This window comes from Chaetodon trifascialis, chromosome 15 (assembly GCF_039877785.1).
Source record: "Chaetodon trifascialis isolate fChaTrf1 chromosome 15, fChaTrf1.hap1, whole genome shotgun sequence".
In the NCBI taxonomy this organism is placed as follows: Eukaryota; Metazoa; Chordata; class Actinopteri; order Chaetodontiformes; family Chaetodontidae; genus Chaetodon; species Chaetodon trifascialis.
The window spans coordinates 24,071,776-24,096,800 of record NC_092070.1 but is presented as its reverse complement, the minus strand read 5'-3'; the positions used below and the strand labels follow the sequence as shown (position 1 = coordinate 24,096,800).

General features: G+C 45.0%; 1 protein-coding gene across 1 annotated transcript; it reads right to left on the bottom strand.

Moving 5' to 3' along the window:
- Positions 1 to 5,687: 5,687 nt before the first annotated feature.
- Positions 5,688 to 6,978, bottom strand: nog1 (noggin 1). Its single transcript, XM_070981613.1, has one exon. The coding sequence runs from the start codon at positions 6,709 to 6,711 to the stop codon at positions 6,043 to 6,045; it is 669 nt and encodes a 222-aa protein (XP_070837714.1). The 5' UTR covers positions 6,712 to 6,978; the 3' UTR covers positions 5,688 to 6,042.
- Positions 6,979 to 25,025: the final 18,047 nt, after the last annotated feature.

The window sequence follows — 25,025 nt, the reverse complement described above, 5'->3', positions numbered from 1 at the left end:
GCGGCCCGTGCACATCAAAGTAGGGTCTGACCTTGCATACCAGATGAGGTTTGGATTAACGAGCTCTGGACATCAAACAGCAGGATCACCCCCCACAAGTCATCAAACCCAGCTCGCTGAAATTTACAGCAGACAAAAATGCTGGAAAAATCAACATCAACCTTGCCACGCATCCCAGCCTGAACATCGTGACCAGGACGGGGAGCGGCAGCAGCACAGAGGATATTTCAAAAGCCTCCAATTATCTGATGTGTGGGAGAGCACAATGAGCTGGGCCGCATGCCAAACAGCATCCTTTACCAAACAAATAGAAACTTTTGACAGGACGTGTCTGCCTTTCAGAGGACTGCACACCAACAAACTGCTCATGCGGGGCAGCGACAAATGCTCCTCATATTCAGCGCTCGCTGATTTCTGCAACTTCATTTAACAAATAACACTCGTTCTTTGATTAAAAAAGCAACTCCAGAGTGAAAATACAAGGCGTCCCATTCTTTTCTCCAAAAGCCAAAGTGTTCATCCCAGAAACCTTCCACAGGCCATGGAACCAGTGATTTGCTGTTGTTGCTGAGTCATTAACTATTCCCAAAAAGCAGGCGACTAATGGTGAGGGATATTTGTTTTTCACCCAAAAACAATCATCAATTCATGTCAGAAAGGTCTCAGATACAACCAGTAAAGGAAGACTGTGACTAATGAGGGCGGGAACAACCTGGGGGCAGGTGAGAAGGGGAGGTAGGACTGCAACTGACAATTATGATCATTGGCGATCTATCTGCTAATTAGTTTTTAGCTAATTATTTGGTCAAAAGTCTTAATTTGTTTGGCCTGCAGTCCAAGAACCCAAATATATTCAAGTTTACGCCGATATAAAACAGAGAAAAGCAGAAAATGCCTGTCATTTGAGAGGCTAGAACATGTGAATGTGCAGAATTTTTTCACTATATTTGCTTGAGAAATTACGATTGCGAAACGATTAATCCATTACTAAAATCACTGAGGGCTGTTTTTCTGTCAACCAATTAATCAATTAATCGTTCCAGCTCTACAAAAAAAAACTAATGGACACCACCGCCCAACAGAGGCTGACTGAGCTTTGTTTCAGAGCCTATAAGCTGACCTCACTTTGTAGCTGTGCAGCTGTGCAACGAGCTGAACACCAATAACAGCTGTGAGTTTGTCAGAAGAAACTGTGAAACTGAAAACTGAACACTGGATTCAATGATGGCGATTACGAATCACCAAAGATGATTCAGGACAAAGTTACCGTAAAATGAAATAGTACGGGAAGATTTACAGAAGGACACACCGACTGCAAACTAGACTTAGTGTCCATGACACAAAGAAACAAAATGTCATCAACATCACGTCCTCGCAGGAAGAACAACATAGTAATCAATCCAGTAAATATACACAGCGAGTCCACAGGAATATAACTAAGAAGAGGGAACACATGACAGTTAAACATTAGCCTCTGACAGCTAGCATCACGGCTAGCCTGGTTAGCAGAAGCTCACGCTGCAACAGGCATTTGGGCAAAAACACGTGTCAACTTTTTTCTTAGATTGGAGATGACGTCAGGTAAACTGCTCGGAGGCAACTGAAGGTGGAAGAAGCATAAAAACATCTTTCTGACAATAAACACAAAGCGGAGGGAAGAAACGAGGCTTTAGCTCAGCGACAGCTTCATGTGTGAGCCGCAGGAACAGCTGCTCCCTGTTGGCCCGGCGTGAACACCTGCCTTCATTCAGGCCTCTGCTGCCGCCACAGCTGGACGCCCGGACAGCCAATGAAAGCAGCACTTCATATTTGATCATATTGACAGATGCACGCAGACAAACCACTCAGGAGGTTAAAGCAGGGTTTGTCTTCACTGACCAGCTCTGAAATGTGATTTAAAACAGGTCGGATGGGTTTATGACGGACCTCAATCCACCGATTTAAAACTAAATCTGAAGGTTTCATGAACACCAGTGATGAAGACTTCGCAGGCTGCTCACTGCTGAACACTCAGACACATAAGTGGCAGATTTTTTTTGCATTTTTTTGGGGGGGGTTTGGTCCATGTCCGCCATCATGAAATAGGCGGGGTTTATGACCTATACTGCAGCCGGCCGGTAGGGGCCGATCGAGGTGTTTTGGATTCACATTTGTTGTCTATCATTATCTTAATTTGTGTGGCTGAGATACACAAATTAAAGATGAGAGTCAAAGTTCGTTCCTGACCTTGGAAAAATATTCTGAACTCGCGGTCCACTTACTGGCTTTATGCAGAGCTTTCAGTGCTCCTCAGCAGGTGGAGTCACATGACAACCTGACAACAGGTATCCTTGAGTCAGGATGGCCAAAATTTCCCACAATTTGAGTCTGACAAGGCGTTTTCTGAAAATCTCAACGAGCTTTTCTGCAGAACACTCTGGGTAAAGAGTCGTTTTTCTTTGGAATAATAAATCATTTTAGCTCCAACACAAAGATTTTTCCATAAGATGTAAAACTGAATAAGTGTGTGGAAGAGAAACGGCTGCAGCTCGCCCTCGCTCTCTCCAGGTTTTTCAAAATAAAAAACATCTCTGAATTAGTCACTTCTGACTCCTGCTGCTCTCACTTTAAATGATATATTTTCCATGAAATGTGTGTCAGAACTGAACGTCGAGCTTTTCTCTGGGCTGCCAGCATTGTGAAGATCAAAAGCTATTTCTCAGCTTTCATCACTGCGCGGCACAAAACTCTGTGTTAGATTTTATTATAGAGTTGTGGTCCGGGCAAAGCGGTGAACACGTCTTCAGAGCTTTCAAACCTGATCATTACAGCACATCCTTTCATGTGCTCCACTGTTTCACAGCATTATCTCAAATTTGTCCTTTTCATTGAATAAACAGTCTGACTCTCCCAAACCTGCTCGGCTGGTTATTGTGCTCGTAATGAAGGTGCCACAAAGGCGACCTTTGGCCTATTAATGAGCCAGTCAAAGTTATTAAAACTAATTTTATCATCTGTGACGAAAAATGAAGGACTTGTGTTTGATATTGTTGGCAAAACTAACAAAGAGAAGTTTGCTTTGATCAAGAAAATATCTGAACCCTGTAGCGGAATTTAATCAGCAACAAGGTTTTGGCTTCAGAATATCTCACAGAAAAAAAAGAAAGTTGATTAGGTTAATGAGGGAGGGAGCAGAGAAGCAATAAAGTGAGCACATACCCAAAGATATCATTAAGTTAATGGATTACTGGTGGCTAAAAGCATTACACTGCTGGGTATCTGAGACTGCCGAGAGCCAGCTCAGGAGTGACGAAGGGCATTAGCAGCCCTGCATCCTCCAGTCTGCAGCTGGTATTAGCAGGCACCGAGCGCTCTGTCAACACATATTACTCCACACACAAATCATCTGACCGGCGTCAGCACTTCGCCTGCACTGCAGCAGGAAGGCCAGGAGAAAGACGGTAGAGACTCGTGTTTCTCAGGTGGGAAAAATAATGGAGAGGTTTCCAGCGAGCTGAAAACACAGGAACACCTGTTGGTTCAGATAACAGACGCAACCAGGTCGAACTGCAGCAGAAAGTGGAAGTTATGAGAAACTATTATCAGATTTTCGTGGGGCAGCTGTGAACTGTCCAGCCTTTAATCCCCCGACTGTGACACACAAACCCTGAAATAGGCGGACAGCTTGTCAACTGTGAAGCTGGACCATCACCAGCTTAATGCAGCAGCTCAAACAGCGTGAGGGACAAGACGAGAGGATCACTGTCAACCAAAAGGCCGCTCGCCGTTGTTTTAAGATGCACGGCGCAGATCGTCGCCCTGCCACCTCTATCCGGTGACGAGCGCGGGGATTTGTCTGCTGCTGCGTACGTGCAGAGCTGGCTCTGAGGCTAAGGAGCATCATTACGGACTAAACACAACTAAAACAAAACACAGGCTTTCTGGTGCCCCACAGTCTGCCCAGCTGAGGCTCTGGTTGAACAGAGGGAGGGGGAGTGCGAGAGAGGGAAGCAGCTACGTATGACTCAGACGATTAGAGCAACTAATTTATTGAAAACTATTACTTTTACTTTTTAAATCCTACGTGACCCGCTGGTGGCTCCGTCTTTAAAAACTCGTCCAGCTCTGCTCAAAGCCGCAGTGCTTTAACTTTAGATTCTGGGGAGGATCCCAAACTCTCCAAAAACACAAAAACGTCAGCTTGAATTTTGAGGAAACGCTAATAAAATAACACACAAGACATGGACAGTGTTTCCCTCTGAAGCGACGGTGCCGCCGTTGAAATTATGGCATCGTGTGCCTTTAATGAAGCGCTGGCACGAGCTGATCAGGATATACAGCATGTGAGACGCTGGTTTAAACTGCGGCAAACATTTATTTTTCTCCATTTGAAAGAAACTGGAGGGAAGAGTTCAGGAGTTGAAGGGATTAATCATTAATCGTCAGCTTCAGAGCCAGCAGAAATGGTTATTATGTGGTGGTAGTAAACTGAGAGGAAGAAGCCTGACTGCCAAGATGTGCAGCTGATGCCAGAGGATGGTGTTACACAGCAGTGGAAGATGCATTCAGATCTCTTACTTTGGTAAAAGTAACACCACCACACTGTGAGAGGAATAAATTAGACTACTACTGCTGCTACTACTACTGCACTACTTAAGCAGAGAAATATTAACAGCAGAATGTACTTATACACATCAAAGTATGCAGAGCAGACTTGTTCTGTATGTTACATATTATAAGACTGGGATATGCAGGGTAGTTTAATCAAGTACATGTGAAAAAGCACAAGTTTGAGGTACCTGAATGACAGAAATACTGCACGTTTCACTTCATGTACACACCTTAATGCAACATTTGAATCATTCAGTAATACTGTTGTATCGCTGACAGAGGAAATTCTGCTGGTTGATGAATACTTTTACTTTAAGTGCATTTAGCAGATAGGACTGTTTTTATTTTTATTATTGGCATGGCTACTTTACTGACTGGACGTTAAGTATGAGGATGTTGTATCTGGAGTGGAGTAAAACTTCCTGTTCTCTCATTATTCTGCTTCATCTTTGCTGCTTGGTGCTCAGTGCTGTTGTGTTTCTGGACTCTAATGAATCACTTGTCCTCACTGATTGATGTATTGGTTGTTTTCTGACACTGATTTAAAAGCAGGAGCAGTTATTTAAATATATTTGAATGCTTTCGCAGCGACATGTGGAGCGTCAGCCTCTCAGGATCCCAGCTCATCTCTCCAGTTCAGCTCCTGCTGGGCTGCAAATGGGAAGGAGGAGCTCCTCAGATGAAGGAATGAGAACTGTACGCAGCTGCTGCTTCCTTTATCAGCATGTAATGGCTCTGATGTGTGACTGACAGCTTTATAGAGATAAGATAGTGTTTGTTAACTGGAGGCTGGAGAAACTATTGACCACATGTTGTTATAGTCTAATAAATCCAATACCCATCAGAAATATCTGCTTCCAACCAGCTCATCTAAATCCTCTTTAGTTTCCAATCACATAGTGTTACAACATAAACTGTAATACTGAGTAAAGCAGACACCGTGGTGCAGCATATAAGCGCGTGATTGTAAAAAGTACGTGATGCGTAAAATGGTGTTAGCGTGACAGCTCCGCATTGTGCGCTGTGTGGCAGGTGACCCAAGGTATCACACCGGACTGTACGTGACCAACAGAAAGAGAATAAAGGCATTTAAAATCATGTCAGTGTTTATTGTACGAATATAAAGAATAAATAGCACATTTCCTTAATTTACAGGATAAAACATGTCGCCGACGCGCGGCTGGATCAATAACCCACGTTTAACTCTGAGGTCGATCTGCTTCATCCAGACACGGGAAACAGCAAGTCCTTAATATCTCCATAAATACAAAATATATAACCAATATTCTCCACAAATAAAGTAGACTCTGGTTACAAATAATACTGACTCTGTACAGTGAGCTATATGAACTGCATGGCACCGCATATACAGAAAATACATTCCTACACTCGGTAGTGCACGTGAAAGAAGAATCACAAAAATAATGAGCTTATAATTTATTTTCAGTCTCTTTAGCTCGAACAGGAGCATTTGCAGTCTGTGATGATCGGGTACTGGACCGGTATCCACGCGCATTTGAGTCCCCCTTTCCTCTGCACGCACCTCCATCTCAGTATCGTCAGGTGGGTCGAGTTCGCGGGTTTACACACCATCCCCTCCGGAACCGAACACGACCGTTTGCTGAGGCAGCTGCCCACCCGCACGAATCGTGGCCAGAACCTGTTCCCCAGGTCGGTCCACGTGTACACGACCGGGCAGAACGAGTACGCCCACAGCCACTGCTGCAGCCGCCGCTTCAGTTTCTTACTCGGCTTCTGCTTCTTGCCGAACTGGACGTCGAAATCCACCGCTCGGATTTCCTTGGGCAGTACTCCACCGGGCTTTTGGATCTCAGAGTCATCGAGCTCATCGTTCCCGGTGTATTTGTCCTCCACGGGCGGCAAAACGGACAAGTAGCGGCTGTCAAAGTCTCCCAGGAAGCTCTTCAGCTCGGTCTCGTTAAGGTCCCGCTCCTTGGGGTCGAAGACGGGGTCTGGGTCCTCTTTTAATTCCACAAGCGGCAGACTGTCACTCGGGATGGGGCGGAGGAGGTAGTAGTGCTGACAACTACCCCTGTCCATCAGCAGTCCGAGGGAGAGCACCAGCAGATACATGGCCACGCACTGCTGAGACTGATCCATGACAGGCGGTCCAGCGGTGAGACGAGCGCGCACAGGGAGCTGCTAAAGGGCCACTTTCTTGTGCGCAATTACGCGTGAGCCGTATCCAAACCTGCGTCTCGAGTGTCCCTCAGAATTTTTCCATGATGAAAATCCGTGCCAGAAACAAAAAGTTGGTCCGTAGCAGCATCGGTCGACAAGCTGCGTGACAAAGCTCAGATCTGTCCATCTGTCCTCGGGCTCCGTGCGCGCGGGCTCGGCATGATGCTCCCGTTGTCTCCTCCACAGAAAAGCGCCGAGCGCAATCCGCCACCTCCGTTATATCCTCCACACGGAACGTGACGTAATTCGTGTGCCCCTCTTTGAATGTGGGTTTGTTGTCTAGGAGGAGATCCCCAATACCTCCTTCTTCCACCGCGCTGAAGGGGGGTGGGGGCGGAGGAGGGGGCAGCAGGGGGAGGAGACGCCCCCTGTCGGTTTTCCAGACGTCCTTAAATCAGTCTCACAGTGGGAATGATTGTTGAAGTCTTTCATCTGGAGAATCCTTCTGCTGGAGCTTCAGGATGAGGCAGCTCACGGCTCCTCTGCAGCCTCACCGGTGATTTTAGACCAGTTACTCAGATTAAGACTTTAAATTCGAAGCATGTGATCTATTAATACATTTAGGATGTATTGATATGAATATGTTCTAGTTAAAATGAGCTCCTTCTCCACCAGTTTACATGTTCAGCAGCATTAATCCAATAACAGCTATTCATGAATGTGACACTGACAGTGGACACTCACTTTTACTGTTGATATAAGTACATTTTGATGATAATGCATATGTAGTTTTCCCACAAATGAGTACTTTTACATCGTGATATCACTACTTTTACGTCAGTTAAGGATCAGGATGTGTGTTTCTCGACCATCCACTTTCATTGCTTTCAGCCCAGAATCAATGGAGCTCTGATCTCAAGTCTCTCCTCTATAACTGGGGACATTTCTGGCATTTCGAGACAAATTTGACTTCAGTTTGATGCCCATCTGATGTGATCTTATTCTTTAAATGCAGCTCGTGAATAATAAAGAAAATCATTATCGATACAAAGTTCCACATAAATCTGAACAAAACACAAACAATTAGCCAACTTTAAGATCTGTATTAACGGCATTAATGTCAGGGAGGAGAGGTCAAAGAGGGTCACGTCTGTTCAGGTATTTATTCTTCAAATAAAGCAAAAAGTGCAGAAATCTCCAGCCATGATAATTTCATTTGCTCGACCTGCCAGTGGGTCAGTCATTGGAAACTCACGCAGTGCAGCCAAACATTCTTCAAACCCACTAAACTTTATCTTAAATTCTACTGGAGATCCCAGAGTTTCCAAAGATACCAAACATGTCAGGCTGAATTTTGTGGAAATGTGTACAAAGTGATTCATAAGACACGTGGGATATTTGAAGACACTGTGCCATTAAAAGGGTTTGAAGGTTTCACAGAGTGCCGCTTCGATAAAGAGCCGAAACAAGCTGATACAGATTCTGTGTGACACTGACAGACAGCGTTTTTAACAACCTGAGAGCTGCAGGACATGAAAGAGGAACAGAGGGAGGAAGCCTGATGCTCAGGGTGAGATTAATGTCCAATTTCTATATGAATTTCTTGATTTCATGGTCACTGGTTTACTAAAAATGGTCCAAAACAATCAAAGGCTGCACCTGAAACAAGTGAAATCTTATCACCCAATGAGAGGAACCTTTCACTTAATTTAAAGAAAAGCACAATTTACAGCCTGAATATGAGGTGAAACGGCTGTTAAGTACACTTCTTGCAGTGTATTTACTGCCTGCGTCCAACTCAAGTGGGACAATATTTCTGCCTGTAACGGTGCCACGGCGAGCCTCTCAATAAAGCCGGCCAAATTAGCTCCCAAATAAACAACGCTCACTAAGCAGCGGCCATGGAAAGTATCACAATTTGCGAACCTGTCTAAACTCATGCTCAGAGAATCATTCTTTGAAAAATAATTTAATGGAAGAACTTAGCCAGCTGCTACATCAGCCATAAACCATCCGCTTTAGATAAATGCATCTCTGTTTCAATTTGAATGAGCTAATTCACACAAGCACTTGAGCACACGACTCATTTAGTTTACGGTCAAATGATGGTGAAAAGTCTGGAAAATGTCACCCTTATATTTTTCATCTGACCGGCACGTATCATAAACTATCGCTCCCAAAAAACCGGCTGACAGATAGGCTCAATCCAGAGCATTCAGGCGTGGGACGGCGCAGAGCGAAGCGAACGCCGGCCTCTCAGAAACACCAGAAATCCCAGCGAGATTAACACCAATCACGCAGATTCTTTCTGACAATTTAAATGAAGTAGCTGAACTTCCTCACGGCGCCTAACCGCACACTTGAGGAATTCTCAAAATGAAAGCGGCATGTTAAATAATATTTCACACGCTGGAATATTTCATGTCTGATGTGGCTGCATGGGTGAAGTCCGAGCATGGTTCTCATTAAGTGTCATCAGCATTGCCAGGCTCATTTAACGCCGAGCTGTTTTTGCTTCTTCTAATCCCTTCCTACTGTTTTACCACAGGAACATTTTGATAGTGAAATATTCCTCCTGAAAAAGACGGGCTACTTGAGACAGACGCCTGCTTAATGGAGGAGTTTTTTCACCCCCGACTTAACCAAACACAGCTCCCCCCGGCTAATAAACCGGCCGATGTAATGACCTTTTTTCTGTCTGCTCTGCTTCTCCAGAAGACTTTTAAACCTGCGCTTAAGGATACGCGTTCAAAATGAATCTCCCTGTTTGAGCCATGCACGGGTCATTGTAGCCTTCCCTGCTGATTTCTCATTTGCTGAGCAAAAGCAGACTTCTCTCTTGGCAGACGCCTTCAGCTGCGCTACCAAGAAAAGACACGCTCAGGTAGAAACACACACACAACAAGAGAAAGGACTCAGTGATGGAGATAGCCTTCATCCGTAAAGATACCGAGAAACGGTGCTCCAGGAGTCCGTCTCTGAAAGAAGCCTTGATGCCTGCCATGAGTGTGCGCAGAGGGTTATCACTGACAGAGGAAGCACAAAGCACCTTTCACACGCTTTATCTCCCTCGCTACGTTGTTTCACACCTCGTGCTAATTGAGGCCACATTGCCAAGCTGAATACACACAGACATGAAGTGGGTGCTGTTCTGTTTACTCTGGCACTCGGGAGGTGTGCAATTTGCTAGTTTGTTTAGCACTTTTTTCCATTCCTCTGCAATCCAAGAGCACACAATCACAATAATCACTCCTGCTGAGGGCTTAATTAAAATTAACTGCCACTTCGGACCACTGACCATGAGTCGGGTGGCAGATTTCAAATCTCTTCAAGTCGCACTATTTTAGTTTGGGAACCTAGGGATTTTGCTGGCTTCCTGTTCTCAATAGGTCGTTTTCAGTCAGTCTGATGTCTCAGGCATTAAATAACAACAGGACAAATTCAGGCATGAATCATGAAAGTCTGGAGTTTTTTTTATGCCTGATAAGCCTTTCAGTCCAGCCAGCAACTCATATAATTCATTATTCCAACGAACTCCACGTCAGATCTACACAGAGTCATCTTCAGGTTGGAGGCAACACTCGTAAATATCTGTGGCTTTTAACGAGCACTATAATTAGCACATTTAGCTCACTTTTCCCACAGGTTGCAGAGCTGATGCGCAAAGCCTGGTGTGAGTGTGTGTTCCTTCCATTCCTCCATAAAAGCTTTCACAGACAGAAACTCTGCATCCAAACAAAGTCATTAAAGCAGTGATTACTCAGGAGGCTGAATTAGCATTAAGGCACGCAGGTGATGGTGCTCCTCTGTGGAAGTTCAGGGATTCTCCAGGAGAAGCTGGAGCAAAAATATGTTTAGTTTCTGCCTTCAAGCTGTTTGTTGCTAACAAAACTAAAGTCCTGGAGAGATTAGACGGTTGATAAGATTCATATCTCAAGTTAAAGTACACAAAGGGGTCAACTGGTGGCACTGTAACAAGTATTTTTACGTTTTGGCTCCTGACTCCTGAACTATGACTTCTTTTAAATTTTTCCTCCTCAGAGTCTTTGGCTTTCTTTCTGCGTAATCATTTTTCCAGTATTTTGGATTTTATTGAACATTTTTGTGAAGGTTGATCGAAATGAAAATTTACACACAGTATATTGACTTCACACATTACTGCTAATACCAGGAATTTTGATGACCTGCGTTATTTAGCTGTGACGTCGGCAGGAGGGCCAACACGGAGGGCCACCGCGAGCAAACGAAAGGTCGTCCGGCAAACCGCTGTGGTGGCCGATCACACGTGCAAGCGCACACTCGGGGTAGATTCTACCATTTAGCTCACAATCTACACAAAGAAATTACGAAACGATGGCCACTCTGAAAACTGTCATCCAGGTTGTCAATTACTGACGTTTGTCAACCTCCTCTGCGTCTAGAGACACACAGGGTGACCTTAGCATCTGTACGACACGCCTTCCAGAAAGCTTTTGTGGTTAACGCTGTCTAACAGCTGCTGTTTGATTGGTTTGGGTTAAAACAGGTACGCTAACATACATGGTGCGAGTTCAGTACGTTACATTACGTTACGTACGTATCATAACTAAAGTACGTTTTGTAAGTTATCTTTTGTACATAAATTAAATAAGTCAACGCTGACTTTTGGTCTCAAACAAGACATGAACCTGAACCAGGATGGGTGAAAGTCCAGTGTTTGACGCATCCGTCCACCCCAGCCTCCTCCCTACGCAGCCTTTTTCGCTCTTTATGCTACGCTGACTTGCTCTTAGCGTCTAATATAGACATGAATGGGTTTACATTGGAGTTAGTTGAAAGCAGCATTTAGCATCAATTAGCAACATCCGTTTTAGTTTTCTCCTGCTCGGCTGCCATCGTGTTTATCTCGTTTTCCTCAGCCCACATCACCTCCACATACAGACAACAACCTGAATCAGAAGACAAACGATCCAGAGCTTTCATCTGGGTCTTCATCCAGCTAATGGAGCTGCTTCGGGGATTATCACATGACCAAGCTGGTTTTCAGTCACGTGACGCCTCCTTTAGCTGTGACACACTAAAGAAAGTCTAAGGTGAAGCTGCACAAACAGTAAATTAGGTACTTTTCTTGAGTTTGACAGTAAAACCGTCATTATCACAACTTTTAAACACTGTCAAATCCTTCTCCCACAGGGTCTGCATTAAAGGCCACTCACAGGTATAAACTAGACTCATCAGCTTGCACTGGTCAGACCTGGATTGTACTAATACTCACAAGTACATAAACACACCACGCGCCCCCTCTCACTTTGCCATGTCGGCTCAAGAACAAGTCCAGGTCAGCAGTTTAAGATCAGCCTTTATTTGACTGGAATCAGAGTAAATACTTGTGCTCTTGATGGATGATTCAGCACTCAATCAACCCGCCGTGCGATATAAATGAAGCCTGACGACCAGCACAGACACACAGCAGGCGTCTGCCGCAGCTAGTGGGGCATTTAGTGTATTTCAACGCCCCGCCAGAGCTGAGGCGTTGATCCCCACATGGCGATCTGGCTGGATTTCTACAGATCATCAGAAGCCAAAGCTGCAGCCGCGCCAGAGGCTCCCGTGAATGAGCGAACAGGCCAGGAGTCAGAGCGCGGTGGTGGGGGGATGACGGGAGGTCGCGGCGTCTCCAGCCCCTACAACACAGACGGCTGTTTGTGCCACGCAACCCCCCTCCCCTCCGCCGACCCCACCTCGGTCTCAAACTCTCAGCTCCTAATTCACACTTCATAAATCAAGATGGCCTGTCCTCGTGTGAATTCATCTCTCTCTGTGCTGGATAATAGTGGCGCTATTGTTCCAGCGTGAGGATTCATTTCAGAGACATAAACTATCCCAGAGGCCGATGGACGGCCTCGATAGCTCTAGCAGCTCCTGGATGTCCACACGGAGACGCCGAGGACTGAAACTGCAGTCCTCCGTGTCAGGCCACGTCTGGTCGGTTATATTTTCAACTCCTCTGGCAGCTAAAACAGTTCCAAAAATAAGAACACTAATTGGCCAGTGTTTATTTCTGTATGGGAGAAATACTCTAAGTGTTTTTAGCAGGTTGTTTGTGGCACGATGGTTTCACAGTCAGGGCTCTCTGGGAGGTACGGCTCAGTCCACTGCATGGAAAAAGAGCCGACTCTCCCCTTTTTTTAATAAATAAGGTCTTTTATACGAAAATTGGTAATACAGTATAGTTGTGTGTGAGGCTGGCAGGGCAGCGCGTGACATCATGAGTGTTGACTCATGAGCAGATGAGTGATGCACACTGAGCTTTTTGCCTCCTCTCTAACTCTCATGTTTAGTGCCACAGAAACAGCAGTAAAGCCTCCACTTCTGTCCGTCTCCCTGTCTCTCTCTCTCTACAGCTGGAGAGGTGGGGGCGGGGGGTGGGGGTCTGGTAATGAAGCAAGTGTTCCTTTGCGTTGCGAGGGGGCTGTCAGCTCTACACACAGCAGACCTCTGTCACCTGTTGCCACCAGCGGGAGGCTCGGGCGGCGGGCACGGAGCCAAGCCTGGCGGCCAGTAGCAGGGCCCTGGCTCCACCTATAGACAGCTCAACGGGGTGATTTACTCTGCCTCCATGCCGAGGTGTCTACGGACGCTCGTGTGTGCTCTGTTGCAGCGGCGGCGTGCGGCCAGGCCAGTGTCTGAGTTTTTACACCCCGTCGTCTCACGTTGACATGAAACAAAGTGCAACTCTCACTTCTGGATTATCTGGCACGGCGACAACAATCGAATGGATGGAACAGCTAATTAGCTCTTTCTTCGCTGAATTCGGTGGGGAGAGAAACTCTGCAGGCGACACTTTGAGACAGGCCAGCTCGGGTTCAGTATACCTGAAAGGCGTGGAAAGTGTTTCTACCTGTCACCTGTCAACGGCCGTGATTGAAGGCGGGGCTGCATCCCTCTGCCTCCCCGATGTCTCCACAATAACTGTGTCTTGTAGTATTAACGCTATGAATCATACAAATCATGGATGTGGGAGAAATTTATGGATATGAAGGAATGTTTCATTTGTGCATCGGCCTGGTGAGCTGATGTGAGAAGGCCTCACTGTCCTTCATGCTTGCGTTAGCAGACTCTGGGTGTCTGGAGGTAACGATAAGACGTCGACCTCACTGACGTTCCCCACCCCCCCCCGATCACGGAAAGGACTGGATGATATGCGAGCGAATGTAGTCTTGCTCTAAGTTTTTGGTGTACATAAACATAATGTACTGAGATTTTCTCTAAAGTCAGACTTGTTGAAATAAATGGTAACAAGGAAGAACCAGTTTTTATTCCTTCATCCATCAAAGCAGTTTTTCCACATCAGTGATGCTGCCTGATGTTCAGTTGTTCACACAGGAAGTGACAGCGTGGCTGTCCTCGTGTGAAGACTGGTTAGGCTTGCTAAATGCTGGGATTATTCAAGGTGGAAACTTTACATGGGAATAACCAGGAATTTATGGGAAATAACAGGAAATAATGGGAATAAATAAAGTGAAAACATAGGGCTCATTTGCTCCGCCTGTATTTAGCATGTTGTATGAAGACTGAAGCGAGCTTTGATTCAATGAGTTGACTCTTTTAACACGACTGGATGAAACTAGATTAATAAAGTTGGCGTGTTCAAACAAGCTACATCCCACATGCTAACAGCTAGCTAGCAAGAACTAGCTGAAGATGTGGTATAAACTGTGTACTTGGATTTAGGCTACTATCTGCTGACCAATTAAAGCCTGTAGTATTTCCCCCACAAATAAGTTCACCACTAAAAGCTTTTATGTTGAAACGGTGCAAAATTTCCCAGTTTATGAATGCAACAATGTCGTTTGAAGCAGAGTTTGATAGAAGAGGGAAGTAAACTGTCCACAATTCACACTGAAAGCATGCTGGCGCCTTAAGCTGCATGATGCTGTTTGTGACAATATAAGACCGAGTCGTGTCAAAGGACAAAGGCGGAGGAGGGACGGCTGGCAGAGACACCTCAGTGTCCCAACTATGTGCAACGAAGCTGCATTACAGTGCAGCCCGTTCTGCAGAAGCATGTATGGCTAGCCTTGTTATGACTGCAGCCACAGTGGATCAGCTTATGGTATATAACATACTGCACATACAGCTGTGTGTTTACACTGATTCAATGAAAAGAAGAAAGCAGGGACAGATTTCAGAGATCGCAGGGATCCCTAAAAAGTTGTGTCTTTGATATGAGATTATTTGTAAAAATAAAAAATGCTGTTATGTAAAAAATAGCCATGGTCTGAGTTTCTGTACCTTCACATCGTTTACAGTTCGACGCCACGTTGAGGCGACTGACTCGTCAGCGTGAGCGTTTCTAAAGCGAGCTGCCTGAGTTTCAGTGAAGCTGAAAGAGGAAAAAGTGCAGCAGTAGATGAGACAGAGAAATGAAGACTGACAGCAAGAGGAATGGGACCTGAGCTGGGGGGGGGCGGGGGGGTCGGGGGTTTGGGGCTGGCCAGCCGCCGCAGTAGCAGACGGTGCTGCAGAGGAAAGGGTTAACACGAGACAGTAAAGTGAATCCAGATGTGCTGTTATTATTAATATCTCTGGCTGATGAATGGGAAGGTAAAATTACAGGCGCCAGCCAGGGAGGCCCCGTGTGTTGCCCTGCCACCCAGGCGCTTCCCAGCTCACCTCCGCAGCTCCGGCAGATTGGGGTGAGGCCGTCGGCGTGTCAGACGACCACGAGGCAAAGCAGACAGGTAGACAGACAGACGTACGGTCGGTTTCACCAGCCGGCGTTTGAGCGCCGAGCAGAGCGACAGACTCATGACTTCATACTTCAGCCGCTGCTCTGCGTCAAGCCCGAATGAAGGAGTGATTTCACCCCAAAGTTCGACTAAAAAAAGGTTTCTGAGAGGCAATCTCTGTGGAGATGTGGAGATATTTTTGGATTGAGGCTCAACTACTCAAGCACAACAACAGAATGAAGACCAAGAACTACAGCTGAAAGCAGCAGTCCACTGATCAAACAGCTCATCTAGAAACAAAACTGATAAGATCCATTGCTTGAGTCATTTTTAAGGCGGAAGTGCCAAACATCTCCTCAGATTTGCTGCTTTTCTCTCTTATATGACAATAAGTTGGACGTCTTTGGGTTTAACATGAAGACGTGACATCAAGTCAATTATCAAATGATTCAGAAAAGAATGAACCGAATCACAGAGTCTGGAAAATACTGATGAGCTGCAGCCCAGATGGAACAGAGAAGGTGTGAATGAATTACAGTAAGAATTTAATTAGGTCAGATTAAATCAGCACATGAGAAACAGATCTGTGTGTTGGAGCCTCTGAAGAGCAAAGCAACATGTCTGTGAAACTATCAGCTGAACCGTGGGCTCGAAAGGACGGACCTATGATCAGCTCACTGGCTCTAAGCGCTCACACCTGCTCCCGTTCACACCTCGGCGGCCCCTCGCGTTGGTTCAGCATGTGACAGTGTTGTTGCTGTGAATTCAAACAGACGTGGAGACAGACGGGATTTCAGAGCACCTCTGGCAGACCGGACGGCTTTTTTTGGTTTTTCTTCTCTCTTTTTTCCCTTTCATCATAAAACTTGACGCTGAGGAGGTGAAGTTTCTGCGTTCTGTTATTTAACAGGAGCTCTGCTGGTTTAGATCAGGAGTTTCTCAAACGCTGTCAAAAACAAACAGACACATGTGAGCCACAGACCTCTGCTTAGGAAGGATTCTGTGCTCTGGCCGCTCACACAGTGAGGGCTCAGGCCGCCTTTTCATTGGTAGAATAGTTAACGCTCCACATTTCGATAAATCAAACTGAGTATCAAACTGAGCAGAGATGGGAAAAAAGCTTAAAGGTATCTATGCAGGGATTTCCAAAGAAACTACATCTGGACTCCTACATGAAGTAACCCTGCAGGGACTCTGCCCTGTGCCTGTGCTTTCTGACGTTCTTCTCAGTTTGCTTGCTTCTCGGCTTCTTGGCTACAGTGGGTGTGTCGCACCGAGCCAATCACAGCACACAGGTGAGCTCGGGACTTTATAAAGAGGTAGCGACAGCACTGACGCCATGTCGTTTGTGTCGAAGCTCAGGAAGCTCGGCTAAATTCTCCCGTCTGGACACAGAAACAATCAGCTCATGCTGCCGTCGGCTTGTTGACGTCGATCATTAGCTTTAAGCTATGTTATTATCATGACACGAAATTACTGTCAACTACTTTGATTATTACTGAGCTACACTGAAGACGGCTAAACTGTTAGCATCGCTGTTCGTTCACACAATTAATTCCATTATCAGACGATAATCACATAACGTAATATTTGCAAGACACTTCAGCACTCGTCTCTTGCAGGTGGGCAGTAAACCCTTCTCAAGTCGCAGTGTGTGTGTGTGTGTGTGTGTGTGTGTGTGTGTGTGTGTGTGTGTGTGTGTGTGAGTGTGTGTGATGCTGCAGGTGCTGCACTGTGTGTGTTCTGATAACTGAGCTCATGTGTTCATCTCCTTCATCCTTCATGTGTTCACAAAGTGGTGAACTCGCTCCATCCTCTATGGAGAACTGAGCCTTTCCAGGATGCCCCTTTCATACCCAATCATGAACCTCTCACCTGTTACCAATGAGCCAGTTTACCTGTGGAATGATCCAAACAGGTGTTTTTGAAGCTTTCCAGTCTGTGAAACGTGTCGCTGCATCAGATTCACAATGAGCAGATATTTACAGAAATCAATGAAGCTGATGAGGAAGAACATTAAATATGTTGTCTTTGAGCTGTTCTACATGTGTGTCGTGTCAGTAAAAACGTGGATTTTGACAGTCAAAGTGCTCCATCCTGGATAATTCAGAAGTATAAATTAAGATCTTCCACATTTTGCTCAGCAGACAACCAGCAGCATCATAAAAGCCCTCTGGAGCATCCCGTGCTGAGTCCACAGTCATGAATCCAAATAATAAAACATCTTTTTCTTTTCGCTCGCGGCCACACTGAGACGTTACTTTCCATCTGTCCACGGTGGACGTATCGGACTGCGCCTTGGCTAACGGCTTCCATTTACGAGCCACAATCAAATAAGAATTTACACTTCAGCAGTCCGACAGCAGAAAGAGCAATATATCAAAGTAGACACCTGCGCTGTGTTCAGCTCCACTGAAACAGAAAATAATAAAGAGGCAGCGTTGACAGAGAGAGCTTCACCCTGCAGAAACCACACCGTCCTTACCGCGTCCTCTCCGTCCACTCATGCTCTTATTCTCTGCACTTTCCTGTTCGGAGTCACAACAGGCGGGAGCTGCAGCGCTGAGAGGTCACGGGATGACAGAGGTGGTGCCCTGCGCCGTTCACTAGAAGAAGAAGAAGAAGAAGAAGCTTTTTATTAGTTTGATTTTTCAGCATCAACGTGAACTTTAAGAGGACGATGTAAAAATTAAAACATTGATCTTAAGTTTGATTCCTTTTTATTAATAATCTGTTTTTTTATATTTGTTTTAATACATATTTTTAGACTATATTTTATGTTTTATTATTAACAAAAGTAAAGTAAGTTTTTAATCTATTTCATCATCTTTATTTCACTCTGCACTTGTTCGGTCTTATGATCAGCTTGTCACCTGTGACACACAAAAGGTGCTAAAGAAATAGTTTGATTGATTTATCCCAACAGCAACACACCATTGGTCACTTGTTCAAACAAGTCAATTTTATAGATGAATCGTGTGTGCAGAACAGCCAAAAAAAAAAAAGATGATGGCAAAATATAAGCAGATAATATGCAGATTGTAAAGCCTAAGTGTCGTATAACACACTTGGATTTACTATAAACATTGCTGTTATCACACATTATGGATTGATAGGTGCATCTCATCCAATGTTCAGACAACTGTGTCTGAACATTGACAGACAGAGTTCAAAACTTCAGGTGAATCGGTCTCTAAAGTGCTTCAGCTTGTTGTAGAAGCTGCTTCAGAGCAGCTGAGACGCCCCTGCAGAGGAAGAGAGGACAAGGGTCCCGATGGAGGACGGAGCACCGGCAGGAGACAGAGGGAGGGTGTAGCAGAGGGTGGTGGGAACTGAGAAACAAGCGTAAATCCAGTAGGGGATGGAGCCTGGCTGGCCACAGGGGCTGTTGTTTTAACTGTCAGACACGAGGCTGCAGGGAGGGGGTGGTGCAGCGGTTCTAGGTGGGATCTCGGGTTGCTGCTGTCCCCAAGCGGTCCTGTGGGAGCTCCCCCAGCCAGCCTTTCTGTCGCTGTCTGCCCCCCACCACCACCACCGCGGCCCAGCATGGGGCCCCCAGCATCCCTCCACATGACAGCTCAGAAGACGACCTCACGCTGGCTTTACTCGCACTCCTTTGTGCATTTCCAACACAGGGACACCAGACAAATTATGCTTAATGACCGGCGCTGCTTGCCAGAGGAATGGCTGCTTTGTTGCCGGTGCCAAGTGTGGAAATGTTCGGGTGCAACCTTATACAGCCACCTCGGCCCCACAGAGCAGATGCCCTTTCTGTTACTGGAGTTAACCGGCTGGACCGGGTTTGGTCCGGCCCAGAATCACTGAGTCCAAAGAGCAGAAATTAACGACTGGTGAAGTTTCTTTAGTCATCAGAGTCTAAATCTGACTGAATGAAGAGAGATGGTGCGTTTGTCTTTACAGTGACTGAAGTGCTGCACACTGGAAATAAGTCTGACTGTGCTTACAGAGAGAAAAAACACCAACCCGTCAGGATGGAGGCTGATGAGCAGCTGAAGTCAGGGGGAAATCGTTTGTATAGAATAAGACAGAGTGAGCAGAAGTTTGCTTTGCCTCCATGAACACTGACATCAAACATACTGAGAGAAGGAGTGAGAGCAGTCCAAACTCCATGGTTTACAGCAGCGTTATCATCAAATGTCCTTGTTATCTGCAGCCTGTGAGGATACTGTGACTGTGCTGGACAGAAATCACCTCCACCTCCTCCACTCCACTGCGAAGATAAAGCTGGTCATCTTCTGCTTTTATTACTGTCAACAATCCCCAAAAGGACATAAACAGACACTGAATGATCCTGCTGAGAATGAGTCACTGTTACATGTTCCTTCATCACCATCAACACACACTTTGGTTTATTCTGACTCACACACACCGTCCCGCTGCCACAAACACTCAGCGCAGCACCAAATGTGGATCAATCCGCCACTGAAAATAGTCCTCGGCATAAGCACCATTTCCTCCCTTTGAGTCATGTTTGATAAAAACATTAATGTTTAAAGACTTCAGCAGAACGGAGACACAGATCTCAGTGCCTGGTGTCAGAGACGAGACAGGGGAGACAGAAAGTCCTGAGAGACAGACTGATGGGTCTTTTCATGGGATTTGTTGATGAAAGGACAAACAGAAAACATTCAGTTCATGTGTGAAGGAATGCGACATCCTGTCCTCTGCTCAGAGATTTACAAGAAAAGTACGTGCAGCAGCTTCGAGTTCTTCTTCATTACACGTGGATTTCATTTGCTTAATTCAACGGATTCCTTTGTAGCATGTAGTATGAAGTATTTGCACTTATTGCAGTTTCTGTTGATTCTGAGTATTTCACAGTAAATGCATGAGCTGAGCTTCTCTGCTGATAAATATGATTTAGCATTGTTTGTATTTCCACACATCTTGCTCTTAAACTTCAGAGCCCAAACTGAGAGAAAACGCTCCGAGCTCTGATTTATCTCGAGTGGAGTTGGATTACAAAGCGACTCGCAACAGGAAAATGTTAATTGATTTCTAATCAATGTAACTGAGCTGTGTGGGGAAGGCAAATACTACGAGCTAGGATTTCGACTAATTCCAGGAGTCTGAAAAATGAGGAGTGGCGGAGAGAGGAGACTTTTTAAAAAGCTGGAGTCAGTCTGATTGCTCCCCAGGGAGACATTTCCACCCCAGTGTCCCACAAATGACATGTTTGTGTGTAACGTAATATGCTTTCTTTAAGAGGTGACGCTTTACTGGGAGACGCATTCTTCCCAAGGGCCCTGCAGTCAAACGCTGAAAATGTGTTGCTTGTTCGACTTCATCTTTCTTTTGTCAGACATAAAAACACTGCTGAGAGATCATACCTGCTCAGGTGGCTGATTAAGTCTGATTTATACATCCTGCAGATTCCCAGAATTCCTGCACAGCCTGCAGGAGCATAAAGAAGTCACTACGTTTTACATTCGTCTGGACAGGCTGCAAGAATGTGAGCAAACACTTCACTTTAACTCCCTCAGTTTAGCATCTAAACACAGAACATAAATGCTGAAGAGCCCATTATAACGTGGCTGTATTAGAAGTAAGAACAGTATAAATGACAATATAGTAAAACAAATATGTGTTCACAGGAGCAGCTTTAACTGCTGACAAACAGTTTTTAAGTGCACTTAAAACACACACTAAAAAAAGTCCTTCCAGAAATGCTGAACTGGGGACTGAAATGTTTTTTCGAGGAATTCTTGTGGGTGAATTTATTGGACTATGAAATCGAACATCTGTGTTGCACACAAGCAAATTAACAGGCAATTTGTACCAATGAGATGTGTTTTAGTTTAAATTAGACCATCACATAAACACAGAAAGAAAGACATTTTCCACTGCTTCAGGCTGCGTGCTGTTTGTTTTCTGAAGCGTTTTTCTCACGCAGAGCGAAATGTAAAGACTTCCACAGACGCCCGGCGTGGCACCTCCACAGCGCCGCGGCAGACACGGCCGCACCGTGAGTCTGGCGCAGGGTTTAGGTCACGTTCATGTCCATTTGTGGCCCTGATGTGGCTGCAGAACTCTGAGTGGAACATGCCCAGATGCAGACAGAACAGGCGCAGATGTTTCCTGCATTGTTTCCCAAAACCGAACGTGTGAATCGGATTTACTCGTGACAGAAATCAAAGGGGAGACAGCGGAAAATAACACATAAATTACACAGCAGGAGTCGCCAAGACGGTTTGGATCTGCAAATGTTTTAATGTTAACATTTAACCAGGATGAGCCGCGTGATCAGACCTCGTCCGTGAAGCTGAACCTCCACAGGATGAGCCACAGATCTGCAGCAGCTACACGAGGACATTTCATGTCACTGCTGCATCATTTTTCAGCACATTTGGAAATGAACATCAGAAGTTTGCCACTCAGTTAATAATTATGTGCATTTATGTGTTTAAACACAACATTCGCAGGGTTTCACCATCAGATAAGAAGTGATCTGCTGTGGTGCAGAATCTTTTCCTTTAACACAGATAATACACATCACTACAAAAACAGTGAGATTTAATGTTAATCTGTGTTAAAGTCCATGTGATTTATTGTCCAATAAACCATCCAGTCAGCATGTGGAAGCCATGAATGGACTTTAATCTGATTATTACAAATAAAGTTAAACGTGACACTTAATCCTTGTTCATATTTAGGGAAAGGTGAGATGTGTTAGAAAGCTTCTGTCCATCATTAACTTCCATCTTCTCCCAGGCCACGTTTAAGGATTAAAGCAGCATTGAAACTAATAATCAGTTTCATTGATTGTAATCATTTGGTGTGTAAGATGTCAGAAAAGAGCCCAAAAGCCTGAAGATATTTAATTTACTACGACTGGAAAGAGAGAAAGCAGCTACTCGTCACACCTGAGAAGCTGACGGCACTGAAAGTTTGGTATTTTTCAGTTTTAGAAATGATAATTTGCCATCAAAGAAATTAATATTCTATGAATGAATCAATCAAATAATGGCCTAATTGCTGGAGCAGCAGCAGCCTGAATGAAGACGAGGCGTCTTCCTCGCCGTCCTGCAGATAAACGTTGTTTCTTTGAGAGAAATCCAGATTGATAGATGGTCTGCCGTGTTGTGGCATGGCAATTTGGCACGGAGTAGTGCGCTGTCACCAAGCTCCAGTGATCAAAGGAGCCACAGGGGTCAGCAGGACAGTTCACACCCACGCCAGCCCTCCTTCACCATCACTGCATGCTCCTCCATCTGAACCCCCGCCGGGTGAACTCTGCGGGTCTGACTTCTGGCTGCAGATGAGCCAATTGAAGTCCTCATGATCAGCACTTCAGAGGTTTATAGAAATTTAATAAAAGCTTAATAACCCACAATAACGCAGCTGTGAGCAGCGTTTCTTAATGAGTGCACCCAAACATAATGAATGATGAAACAGGTATAATAATAAATAATGTCTTCACAGTTAGAATTGCTGGAAAATACTGGGTATTAATATGCATTTAAATTTAAACTTCTATCTTCATCTACTACTACTACTCAGGGTATAAAACTGTACTTTTGAAATTGCAGTTCCTTGAATGGCCACTTGAGGCTGGCTCCAAAAGAGAGTCTTTCCCCATAGACCTCCATATTAAAATGCAGACCTCCAGCAGAAATAAACATGTTTACAGACCGGTGCAAAAAAACGTTTTGCTCTCTTTCGCTAACTTCACGTCGTCACTGAGCTTCACAAAGACTCTTCAGAAACCAGTGGGTGACAACAGGGAGGCTACATCCATGTCTGTAGTATTAGTACTTTTACTGAAGTACAGGATCTGAGTACTTCTTCCAGCACTGGTGTTGGCCTTCCTGACACCTGGTATTTACAGCTCCACTAAAAGCTGTAATGAAGTGGATGCTGATCAGATCACTGCTGTTCGATTCCTTTCATTTAGCCAGCATTAAGCTGAGCGCACGTCATTAACCTGTCAGGCGGAGCTTGTTCAGTAGCTCCGTCAGATGCGAGCTCTTCAGGGATCAAAGAAAGCCTCGGCCAGCGTGGTGCTGTTTGACTGCGAAGGCTCAACGTCGGCCTGACTGGAAGGGATTCACCGGGAGACGGAACGAGGAGATCAGTGGCCTGCCTGGTGGAGGGCGGGGGGCGAGGAGGGAGGGGGTTGAAAGCAAACAGCCCACTGCCAGTGTGATATATGTTTAAGCCCACTGGGTGCAGAGCAGAGACACCCAGCTTAAGATCTTTAACTCGTCTCAGCAACCGGGATGGTGGATCCCTGCAGACCCTGTGACTGGAGCTGGTGCTTTATTAAAGAAAAACACAAGCTGTGCTTAAATGCCCATATGAAGGCAAAGAGAGGAGCATTGTGCCTGTTCGAAAAACCTGCTTAATTTCTACAAAATGCTCATTATTTGATACAAATATAAGCATGTGCAGCTTGTTATTGTACCCGTGAAACTAATCTGAGAGCCTCTGAATCGATAAAAGAGCTCCGAGCAGGCAGCTCTCTGCATTCCTCACCGCCTTCGAAAGGGTTAAATTATGTAACTTCAGCTGAGGGCTTTTCATGCTAAAAATGTACAAGCAATACCTCTAAAACAAGTATTTTTAGACGGGAAAGAATGTGCTCACCCAGACAACAGGGCATATTATTCAACTGCGTGTGAAGAATAATGTTTAATTTTGATTAATTCAGTGAATTTAACACAAGAAACGTCGTCACATCATCGTCCACTGATGCACACAGACATACATTAACTGCTGCAGTACAAATCTGTACATGTGGTGATATCTTATGCAGTCTTTTCATTGTTTGCAGCATCATAACTGAGAAACTGCTTTTACGAGACAGAATAAAAGGTCTTTTATTCAAAGAAGACTCCAGAAATTCACCTCAGAGGTTGATTCCATTTCAATATTCTTCATTCAATCAGTGCAAACTGCTACGAGCTGCTGGCACCTCGAAGAAAAGCCTTCCAGGGAAAGTCAGACGGGCGTATTATTCACATGCTTGTGGTGAAGTTTCAGTAAATGTATAATTTGTGGGTTTGCACAATCGTTTATGATATTGTAGTCATATTTCATCCGATTATACCAGCTTGTGTACGACGTTATAAAATACTTTTTCCCAGACAAAATACTGAATAAAGGCTCAGTGAAGTAAAATAAGCCGGTGGAGGTTTCGGTAAATGTATAATTTACGGGCTGGCATGACTAATGACTTAGATTGTTGTGTATAAAAAGTGACGTCTAATCAGATTAGATCAGATTTTTATGGTGTCATGAGAGAAACTGCTATGATGACCAAACAATAAAGGCTCATTTAGCTGTCAGGGAATAAAATCTTTTGGTCAGAGAAACTCACTTCACAAAAGTTTGATGTAGTTTTAACAGTCTCTCAGCGTCCGTCTGTCTAAACTGATGGAGGGTTTAGATTAACTGGAACATGATGCGTCTTTATGATAAATATGACATCAATCCGCCATCATCAGCTCCATCTGGTTTTACGTTTAGCTCGACGTCGCTCTGCTCCGTCCAGCTGCTCCGACCGATTCCTCGCTGTACCGTGAAAATCCATCATGCCGTCTATGAACATTTATTGCTCCA

What these genes read in the sequence shown, in the direction of transcription:
- nog1 (XM_070981613.1), bottom strand. Translation starts at nt 6,711, where the DNA reads ATGGATCAGTCTCAGCAGTGCGTGGCCATGTATCTGCTGGTGCTCTCC.